Source organism: Nicotiana sylvestris, chromosome 1 (assembly GCF_000393655.2).
Source record: "Nicotiana sylvestris chromosome 1, ASM39365v2, whole genome shotgun sequence".
NCBI classification, from domain to species: Eukaryota; Viridiplantae; Streptophyta; class Magnoliopsida; order Solanales; family Solanaceae; genus Nicotiana; species Nicotiana sylvestris.
This window is the reverse complement of record NC_091057.1, coordinates 178,869,057-178,881,107: the sequence shown is the minus strand read 5'-3', so window position 1 is coordinate 178,881,107 and position 12,051 is coordinate 178,869,057. Positions and strand designations below refer to the sequence as shown.

Genomic DNA, 12,051 nt, shown 5'->3' with positions numbered 1-12,051 from the left:
CAAACAAAAACTTCAGCAAATAGAGAACAAAACTTCAGCTACTATGGTTAAGTTCAGCAATTACAAACAAAAATTTTAGCAAATAAAGAACAAAGCTTTAGCTACTATGCTTAAGTTCAGCAATTACAAACAAAAACTTCAGCACACTTGCTACTTCAGGCCCGTCTACTAGAATACTGAAGTTTTGCGTGATTGTCTTTGCTACTTCAGCCCTATATGCTGAAGTTACGCGAAAAAGTAGGTACGCTTGTAATTTTTTTTTTTTTTTGCAAAACGGGCACAAGTTAAAACGTAATCCAAAAGGCGAGTATAGATGCAAATGCCCCCTAAATTATAATACAAGGACATTATTCCATAGTACTCCCTTACCCAATGTCTATGCACTTCCCTAGTAGATTGAAAATGTAAATTGGGCCTTAGTTCATTACTCCCTTACATCTAAGCATTGTTGAGCAACTTGGATACCGTTTTTGTATCTGAGCCTGCAGTTGGTAGGTCAAATTCCTCCGTCCAAATGATTAAGTTGAAGCTTCAAATATAGAGTAGAGCGAGCCTGGGAAGAAGAGTATAGTGTATTTGTAACAATTTTAATCCATATTTGTGTTATGAGTTAATATTCAGAAGTATACGTTATATTTACTGTGTATCGCAACAGTTTTGTACATTTTTCTACATATAAAAACATATGCAAGTTTTTAAGGAAATTAATTTGAGTTTATAGATTACTGTGTTATGAGTTAATATTCAGAAGTATACGTTATATTTACTGTGATTCTGATTTCAAGATACATTATTGTTGAGATAATAAGAGCCTAACAATAGTTAGTTAGCTTAGTTAACGATAATTGTAGTAAGTTGGCTTAGTTAATGGTAGTTAGGAAGTTAGTGACAGCTGGACACAGCTAAGTTAAAAGAGTTAGTTAGTGCATTGTATATAACAGAAGTTAGTTAGCTTTGTACAGTAATTTTTAATTTTCTGATAATATGAGAAATGTTCTCTCCATAATCATGATGATCTCGCTTCTTTCTTTTCTCTCTTTTGCTGAAGGTTGCTCACCAGAAATCATCATGATATCAGAGCTAGCAGATTGATCCAAGCTCCGTTCACTCCTCTCTGGTGCTATCTTCAATTGTTCTTCATTTACCTAATTGCTTTTGAGTCGCAATTGTTGGTGTGATTCGTCTTTGAGCAGTTAGGGTTTCATAATTCAGGAATTTCTCTGAGTTTTCAATCTTATTCCAATGGAGATTGAGACTTCGGACAATACTACTGATATCCCTACACCACCTGCATCTAGAGGCGGCGTTGGTAGATTCCAATTGTAGATCAGCATCATCCACTCTTCCTCCAGCCTTGCAATACTCCAGTTAGCTCGTTAATTTTAATTAAACTCATTGGACCTGAGAATTATGCCTTATGGAACATTCTGTGCGAGTTAGTTTACTAGAAAAGAGCAAATTAGGATTTGTCATTGGTAGGTATTCTAAGGACAAATTTGATTCGTCTTTACATGAGCTGTGGGAGAAGTGTAATGCTATAGTGCTTTCATGGATAATGAATTTGGTTAGCAATGAATTACTAAGTGGTATGGTGTATGCTACGAGTGCTCAGAAGGTTTGGAATGATCTTAGGGAAACTTTTGATAAAGTAAATGGATCTAGAATTTTGTATCTTCATAGACAAATAGCCACCTTAAATCAGGATATCTCATCAGTTTCACTCTATTTCTCAAAACTGAAGGAATTGTGGGCAGAATTTGATGCCTTGTCCTGGTTGTGGTTCTGAAGAGTCCAAAAAGTAAGTTGAGCATTTTGAGTCCCAAAGACTTTAGTAGTTTCTAATAGGATTGAATGAGTCATATGCTACGTTTAGTAATCAGATTATGATGATGTCACCAACTCCTTCAATTAATAAGGTATATGCTGTTATAGTATCTGAGGAAAGTAGGAGATCATTGACTCCCCACACACATGTGCCTGAGATAAATGAAGGAATAGTCTTGTTTAGCAATAATGGAGGTTATAGGGCTACTAACTCACACAATCCTGGCAATACTATCATGTACAATAACAAAGGAGGATCCTCTAGTTCAGGACCTGTCTATAGACACAAGAAGAACAACCTCTACTGTAACTAGTGTCATTTCAAAGGACACACCAGAGATACATGCTATAAGCTGGTAGGATATCCAGCAAACTTCAAAGCCAAGAAGAAAACACCTTCTATCAACTATGCTAGAGACAACCAATCTAACAATGATATCAACTCTGCTTTTGTGAGTGAAGTTACTGGTGCAAGTGCAAACATGGCTAGAAATACAACACCTTGTCAAGTTTAGAGTCATAACATTCAAGCAAGACTAGTAGGACTAGCAAATGCAGATACTACTATTAGTGAAGATCTAATTAAGTGGATAGTAGATTCTGGAGCATCAAATCATATGGTTAATGATAAACAAATTTTGACTGAAAATAACTTATGTGATAAATCTAAAGAGTGCAAAGTCCATCTACCTACTGGGGAGATAGTTATTGTCAATCACATAGGCTCTACCTATCTTTTTCCTGGTCAAAAGATAACCAATGTGATGCACATACTTGGATTCAAATACAACTTCTTATCTGTATCAAAGTTGACAAAAGAACTAAAGTGTGCATTCTTATTCTTTTCCAACTTCTTCATTTTTCAGGTTTTCAGTGGCAAAGTGGAGAGGATTGGTAGAGAGGACAGTGGTCTATATGTATTCAACCATAATAGCAAGCTTCATGTGGATTCTGTTGTGACAACTATTTCATAGCGTAATTCTTCAAAAGATGTCTCAAAGTCTATTGCTGTAAATACAATAATTGACAGTAGAATAAATGTAGACCTTTGGCATAAACGACTAGTCCATGTGTCACTTAGTACTTTGAAAAAAATGAAGGAGTTTCAGTTTGTAGAACTTGATAAATCTGAAGGTCATTGTGTTGTTTGTCCATTAGCTAAACGATCAAGACTGCCATTTCCTTTGAGTAATACTGTTTCTACTACTTACTTTCATACTATTCATGGAGATGTTTGGGGCCCTTACAGAGTTCCTACATATGATGGTAAAAGGTATTTTCTAAACCTTAGTAGAAGATCACTCCAGGTACACTTGGATTTTCTTGCTACCTTCAAAAGGTGAAGTAATTGTAGTGTTAAGAAATTTCTTACTCATGGTTCAGAATGTTTATTCATGTGTTGTAAAAGTGCTCAGAACTAACAATGGATGTGAATTCTTTAATTCACAAATGACAGACTTCTTCAATCTTTTGGAATCATTCATCAGAGTTCTTGTGTCTACACTCCTCAGCAAAATGGAGTATCAGAAAGGAGACACAAATATATTCTAGACACTGCAAGAGCCTTGAGGTTCCAAGCATCAGTTCCTCTAAAGTTCTGGGGAGAATGTGCTTTAACTTTTGTTTATGTGATCAATAGAATACCTACACCTACTCTTCTAGGGTGTTACATGGTCACTTGCCTTCATTAAGATAGCATAAATAAAGTGATCATAAGTATATAAGGGTTATTATTGCAAAAATATACAATTTTAACCTAAAGATGCAAATATAATTATAATAAATGCATTAAAAAATATTTAAAGCTTAATATGGATATGACTGATGAGGTTAGATGATAAAATCAACATAAAAATTATTTTTGATGCAATTAATAATTATTTACATAATAACATATTGATTTAAAAATCTTTAAAAAATATGGAAAAATTAGGAAAAATACTTGATGATTCTCATGCACTATTTTGAAAGTATATATGCATATTTGAAATATATTAGGGAAAAATTGGGTATCAACAGCTGCCTCTCTTTACCCGAAAAGGATAAAAGAGCTGTCGGGTAAAGAAATGATGGCCGATTTTGATCGAATGGAGTGATTTAAAAAATATAGGCCGCACTCTGGTTTCTGAGCTGCCTACATATTCCTGGTTTTACAGAAATCAGGTCGTGTGTAGTTCTGGACCAAACGATGAATGAAACTAATAGAATTGTTATAGGAATAGTCGTGTGTTTCGGAAAGGGTTCTTTTGTTATAGGAATAGTCGTGTGTATGGTTTTCAAAGACATAGTAATATGCAAATTAGAAATCAGTTAGATGAACCAATAATTGTAACGTTATTAGAGACATTGCGACCTTCTTTGCCATAGAATTTTGAGGGTCCTCCTAAAAATTCTACCCCAGTTATCTAAATGACCTTCTGTCTATTCCGTATGTAATGTTGTTGGCTGAACTTGCTTCAGAATTTTGAGGGTCTTCCTCAAAATTCTGCCCCAGTTTTGATTGTGGGGGAAAATGGCAATTTTATTGAATTGTGACCGAACCCACAAGGCTGCCTACGTATCCTCTATTAAACGGGAATCAGGTCAAGCGTAGTTTAATTACATCATATGGAGAAACATAAATAGTTTACACATAGTATCTTTTGACTGCATCGGAATTGATGGGCTTCGACCAGATTTCTCCATCCATTTCTGCGAGTATGAGTGCTCCTCCTGTCAATACTTTATGAGCCATGTAAGGACCTTGCCAGTTATGTGAAAATTTCCCTTTGGCTTCATCTTGATATGGAAAGATCCGCCTCAACAACAGTTGCCCCGGTGTGAACTGTCTTGGTTTGACCCTTTTGTTGAAAGCTCTCGACATTCTATTCTGATAAAGCTAACCATGACACACTGCATTCATCCTTTTTCCATCTATGAGGGTTAATTGCTCATAACGGCTCCTTATCCATTCTGCATCACTAAGTTTGACTTCTTGTACAATCCTTAAAGAAGGAATTTCTACCTCGGGGGGAATGACAACTTCGGTACCATAAACCATCAAATAGGGAGTTGTCGTAGTTGATGTGTGGATTGTGGTACGGTATCCCAATAAGGTGAATGGTAGCTTCTCGTGCCATTGCTTGTGATTCTCTACCATTTTCCTTAGTATCTTCTTGATGTTCTTGTTATCAGCCTCCACGATTCCGTTCATTTAAGGCATGTATGTTATAGAGTTTTTGTGCTTGATTTTGAAAGTTTCACACATGGCTTTCATCGTATCACTGTTGAGATTGGCAGCATTGTCGGTGATGATAGACTCGGGAACCCCGAATCAACAAACAATACGATCCATGACAAAATCTACGACGACTTTCTTGGTTACCGCTTTGTAGGACACAGCTTCAATCCACTAAGTGAAGTAATCGATGGGCACTAAAATGAACCTGTGCCCATTCGAATCAGTGGGTTCGATTGGAGCAATGACATCCATTCCCCAGGCAACAAAAGGCCAAGGTGCACTTGTTGCATTGAGTTCGTTTGGCGGCACCCATATCATATCTGCATGTATCTGGCATTGGTGGTTTTTTTCGACATACCGAATGCAATCTGTTTCCATAGTTATCCAAAAGTGTGTTTCCATAGTTATCCAAAAGTATCTGGCCGCGAGTATCTTCTTAGATAGAACAAAACCGTTGATATGTGGGCCGCAGGTTCCAGCATATATTTCCTCGAGCAGTTTGGAAGCTTCTTTGGCGTCAACACACCTTAATAGTCCTTGATCAGGTGTTCTTCTTTAAAGAATTCCTCCGCTTTGGAAGTAATGATTGGACAGCCTCCGCAGTGTGCGTTTTTTAGTATAGTTGCCTGTTCTAGGTACTCTCCTTTTGCCAAATATTCCTTGATATCGTGGAACCATGGATTTTCATCTGTTTCTTCTTCGACATGGGCATAGTATGTCGTCTGATTATGGATCCTCACCAAAATGGGATCGATGGAATTATTGTCTGGATGTTGTATCATTGAGGACAAGGGACATACCGGAACTCTATCTTTATGAACCTCTTCATCATCTCTTGTACGTGATATAGATATCGCAGTATCTTGGTGTCTTTTGTAGTTTGGGATATGTCATAGACCTCAAAGGAGGGACAAATTCTCACTTAGAGTTGTCCCTGTCATATTCATTGGTTATTCTATGACACAAAAGGGATATAAATATATGTTACTCACTCAATGAGTTTTCAAGTTAGCAGTAAAGTAGTGTTCAAAGATGATGTATTTCCTTTTAAACATCTTCCTACTACTATCTCCTCTATATTTCCAGTCCTAAACTTAACCAATATTCCTTCCACTACTCCTTCTATTTCATCCATATCAGAAACTGTTGAATCTGCTGGGTTGGCCTCAGACACTGTCATGCCAGAAGCAATTGTTCAACCTCCTGTCACGTTGAACACACCAGCTTCTGTTGCACCCACTTAGATAGTTGATGGTTCCAACCCTCCATCACATCACATTCCTATGTCCTAAAATGTACCTGAGTCAAGTAGAAAATCCACCAGAACCAGTAAACTACCTGTTTGGCTAAAAGACTATGTCACTCAGAAGTAAGGGAATGCCAACATTTCTCATCCTTTTAGTGTTGCTCTTACTGCTTATTTAGCTGTTGCAGAGCCTAAGTCTTATTCTGAAGCTGTGAAGCATAAACAATGGGTAGAGGTTATGCAATCAGAGATTGTAGCCTTAGATGATAACCACACTTAGGAGTATTGTTGATCTTCTTCTTGGAAAGATGCATATAGGCTGCAGATAAGTGTTCAAGGTGAAGTACACTGCCTTAGGAGCTGTGGAGAGGTATAAAGTCAGGCTAGTGGCTAAGGGTTATATCCAACATGAGGGACTAGATTACACAGAATCTTTCTCCCCTGTGGCCATAATGGTCACAGTGAGATCTGTCATTGCTATTGTAGCAGCCAAGCATTGGCCTATCTACCAAATGGATGTCCACAATGTTTTTTTGCAAGGTGACCTTCTAGAGAAAGTTTACATGGAGATTCCTCAGGGCTTTGCAAGCCAGGGAGGGAGTCCTAAGGTTTGCAAACTTCACAAGTTTATGGCCTGAAGCAAGCCCTTAGACAATGGAACAAAAAAATATTGATGCTTTTACTGGATCATGGATTCACTCAAAGTCACTATGATTACTCTCTCTTTCGCCAAAAAGGATTAGGTTGCGCTGGTAGTTGTCTTGGTATGTAGATGATCTACTAGTGACATGGAGTTGTTTTGATTTGATAATCAAAACAAGGAATAACCTCAAGCTCAGGTTCAAAATGAAGGATTTGGGTGAACTAAAATTCTTTCTTGGAATAAAATTTGCTAGATCGAGAAAAGGCATAGTAATGAGTCAAAGGAAATACACTTTGGAACTTATCTCTAAAATGGGACTAGGAGGATCCAAACCAGCTGGTATTCTACTAGAATCCAATGTGAAACTCACATCTGAAGAGTATGATTCTGTCACGACCCAAAACCCGACCCATCGTGATGGCGCCTATCGTGAAACTAGGCCATCCTCAACTCAATAATCAACGCGATAATAATAAGTTTGAAAATTTTTATGGAAGCTTTTAACAAATTAAAGAACTATTTGAAATATAAAAAATTCCAAGAATAGATGCAATTCAGCCCAAAATCGGGGTGTCACTGACTGCATGAGCGTCTAAGGAAAATACTTAGTCTAATATAATGTCTAAGGGAATAACTGAAATACAACTGGAATGTAAGGTGGAGAGTCAAGGCCTGCAAATGCCTTGCAGATACCTTAATAATCTCCTAAGTTAGAAGCCTCGATCAACCACTGCCACTAGATCCAAAGTGCCTGAATCTGCACACGAGGTGCAGGGGGTAACGTGAGTACACCAACTTAGTAAGTAACAAGTCCAACCTTTGGACTGATAGGTAGTGACAAACTCAACCTCATCAAAGGTAACAAAAATAATGTACAGAAACGTAGGCATGCTTTCAGTTAAATAAACAGCTCGAACAGTAAAATAGAGCAGGTAAATACAGGATAAGGAAGTGTAACTCTGCTACGCCTACATGCCAATGCACATGCTATATGAAATGCACCATGCGGCGTGCCTCATGTGCCAACAAATCTCAAGTGCTCGTCCACTCAGTACTGTATATGGCTCATACGGCCCAGGGAAGATCCATCCCGGAATATATGCATATCTGACAGCAGTCACTCAGTACTGAGGAAACCCATTCCAGCCTATGGAGAAGATCCATCTCCAGATAATAATAATAATAATAGCAACCTCACAACCACTCGGTACTGTATATGGCTCACAAGGCCCAGGAAAGATCTATCCTGGAATATATACACATCACTGACAACAGTCATCCAACACCGAGAAAGGCCATTCCAGTCTATGGAGAAGATCCATCTCCAGATAATAAGTACTTCGAACAAGATCCATATCCAAGGAAGATCCATCCCTCAATAGTATCAACTGCACTCACTGGGGGTGTAAATACTCCGGAGGGGCTCCTTTCAGCCCCAAGCGCTATAACAAGCCAACGAAGGCATAATCAATATCCCACTGCGGCGTGCAACCTGATCTCATATTGTCACTCAATATCAAACTCTCGGCCTCACTCAGTCATCACTCTCCAGCCTCACACACACGGGCTCAAAATGCCGTGATACTAGCCCGAAACAATGATATGATATGCCAAATAATAATAATCGAGACTAAGAAATGATATAATATGCATGAACTGGACTGAGTACAGAATACCAATGAAACTAATGATATGATAGCAAGAAAAGACATCTCGGGTCTCAATAGTATCGACGTGAAGCCTTAACATGATATTTAGCATGATTTACATCTCATTAACTTAGTCATATGATCACAACATATATCAACAAGAAAGAGCCACTAAGCGGTGTCATGGAATGATCCAAGCCGCAATTCTCATAGGGCACGCCCACACGCCCATCACTTGGCATTTGCGTCACCTCAATATTAATCATATAACACATAGTTTGGGGTTTCGAACCCTCAGAACCAAGTTTGGAAACGTTGCTTACCTCAAGCCAAGCCAAACTCTAGCCTGCGACGGCCTTGCCTCTCGATTCGGCCTCCAAATGCCCTGAATCTAACCAAGATCAGTACACTATCATCAATATATGCTAAAGGAATGAAACCCATACAAAAATTATCAATTTAGACCAAAAATCCTCGAATTTGCTCAAACCCGGCCCCCGGGATCACGTCTAGGAATTTGATAAAAATCATATCACAAGAATCCTCCTTCTCCCACGAGTATATACATACCAAGAACATCAAAATCGGACCTCAAATGGCCCCTCAAATCCCCAATTCAACTCTCCAAAGTTTCTTCCATTATTCCCCAATTTTCACCCCAAATTCCCAAATTAAATGATAAAAATTAAGATACAATCATGGTATTTAACCCAAAACAAGCGAAGAACACTTACCCCAATCACTTCTCTGAAACTTCCTTCAAAAATCACCTCAATCCGAGCTCCGTAGCTTCAAAAATGCAAAAATGGCTGAAACCCTCGAAATAGAGTACTTTATAATTTGCCCAGGCATTTACCCTTTGCTATTGCGGACAAAATAATGCGATAGCGAAGTACAAAATTTTCCAGCCCTTCTTTTACCCTATGAGATCGCGGTCGTTCCCCCGCTATCGCGTAGAACAAATTTTTCCGACAGCCTTCTCCAACTCTTCCGGTCAACCTCTAGTATAATGATCATAAATTTTTGTACAAAACTCCATTACAATTGGTTTAACTTTCTGAAAACTAGACATAAAGGGCTATAACTTTCATTTTTTGATCATCTTCAAATTTTTTATATATTGTGAGGTATAAGCTTCCAAAGTCGAATTAGTGTAGTAGAGATTTTACTCTATGCGATCGCGGGAAGACTTACGCTATCGCATAGCACAACTCCATTTTTCCAAATTTTCTCTATGCTAACGCACTGTACACCCCTGATGCCAAAAATCAACAACTAGAAATGGCCAAGAAATGGTCCGAAACCACCCCGAAACTCACCCGAGCCCCTCGGAACCCCACCCGAACATACCAACAAGTCTCAAAAGATATCACGGACTTAGTGGAGGCCTCAAATCACATCAAACAATGCTAAAAACACGGATCATACCTCAATTCAAAATCAATAAACTTTAAAACTTTAACTTTCACAACCGATGCCGAAACTTATCAAATCACGCCCGATTGACCTCAAATTTTGCACACAAGTCAGATTTGACATTACGGACTTGCTTGAACTTCCGGAATCACAATCCGACCCCGATATCAAAAAGTCCACTCCCGGTCAAACTTTTAAAAATTTTCACTTTTGCTATTTCAAGCCAAATTCTACTACGGACCTCCAAATCAGAAATCGGACGCGCTTCTAAGTCCAAAATTACCCAACGTAGCTAACCAAATCATAAAAATCCAAGTCCGAGATTGAATACTAAAAAGTCAAAACTTGGTCAAACCTTTCAAATTTAAAGCTTCAAGCTGAGAATCATTCTTCCATATCTGTTCCGATTAACTTGAAAACCAAAATCGACGATTTACATAAGTCATAATATATCATACGAGGCTAGTCATGCCCGAGAACTGGCGAGCGAAGTGCAAATGCTCAAAACGACCAGTCCGATCGTTATAGATTCTTTCATCAAAGGAGACTCAATATCTGAAGTAACAAAAGATGACAACTTATTGGCAGATCCATGTCAATATAAGAGGCTCATAAGAAGGTTATTATATCTTACTATGACCAGAGTTGATATTGCTTATGTTGTTCAAGTGCTCAGTCAATTTATGCACAAGCCAAAGCAGTCATACTTTGAGGTTGCTCTCAGAGTTGTAAGATACATCAAGGCGGCTCCTGATCTAGGTCTACTAATGCCCTCAGGCAGTTATGGAACACTTGTAGCCTATTGTGACTCAGACTGGGAAGGTTGTTTACAAACTAGGAGTCTGTTACAAGGTATCTAGTAAAATTTGGGGAGGCTATATTATGACAGTAAAGCTGCTATTCAGATTGCAGCCAATCCTATTTTTCATGAGGGAACTAAACATATTGATATTGATTGTCATTTTGTTAGGGAGAAGATTGTTCAAGGGATGATCAAAAACTTTCATATTTCTACTAAGGAGCAACTAGCAGACTTACTAACAAAGAGCCTTGGCAAACTGCAACATGACTATCTTCTGTCCAAGCTGGGGTTGAAAGACATATTTCAACCATCAGCTTGAGATAGGGTGTTGAGATAATAGGAGCCTAACTTTAGTTATCGATAATTGTATTTAGTTACCTTAGTTAATGTTAGTTAGGCAATTAGTGACAGCTGGACACAACTAAATCAAAAGAGTTAATTAGTGCACTGTATATAGCAGAAGTTAGTTAGCTTTATACAGTAATTTTTCATTTTCTGATAATCTGAGAAATGTTCTCTCCGTGATCATAATGATCTCGCTTCTTTCTTTTCTCTCTTGCTGAAGGTTGCTCTCCAGAAATTCAATTATAGAATAGGATTGGATCAGTTTTTATCTATTATTTCGAGGCATAGCTGATTTTGGTGAATAGAATTTTGATGCCCGATTTAGATGATAATTAGATTCCCATTTGCATCAAACATTGGGTAAAGTTCATGGATTATATGTGAAATTATTCTGCTGCGCAAAGTTCAGACGTGAATTTTTACATTTAGACAAAAGTTATAAGTTGACAACTCATAGTGAATATGATTTTTAGAATTTGGTAGTTAGCTCTACTTTTTAACCTCTATAATTCCGTCACTTGAAATTTTGTTATAAAAGTGTTTTTAAAATTCACTCAGGTTGAAATTGAAGTGGATCCTTAGCTAGCGTTTGGCCATAAATTTCAAATTTGTTTTGAAAAATCTGACTTGAGTGAAGTTTGGTTTGAAGATGAAAATTTGTTTGGATATACGTCTTCAAAACATATTTTCCAACTTTATTTTGGAAAAACATTTATATAATTCTCAAGTTTTGGGATTTTGGCCCAAAATTAGCAATTGGGGTAATTTTGGGATTTTGCCAAAATATGGACAAAATTTATGATCAAACATGAGTTTTGAAAATAAATCACAAATTTATTTTGGCAAAACTCATCGCCAAACGGGCCTTGATACGATAAACAAATTTCTGTGGTGCAGTAGCGACTT

The 12,051-nt window shown here is 37.8% G+C and overlaps 1 protein-coding gene across 1 annotated transcript; it reads left to right on the top strand.

Moving 5' to 3' along the window:
* Nucleotides 1-1,417: 1,417 nt before the first annotated feature.
* Nucleotides 1,418-3,515, top strand: LOC138877384 (uncharacterized). The gene is made up of 5 exons (XM_070156994.1): nt 1,418-1,773; nt 1,874-2,099; nt 2,691-2,741; nt 2,799-3,097; nt 3,281-3,515. Exons 1-5 carry the CDS (start codon nt 1,418-1,420, stop codon nt 3,513-3,515), a joined length of 1,167 nt encoding a protein of 388 aa, XP_070013095.1.
* Nucleotides 3,516-12,051: the final 8,536 nt, after the last annotated feature.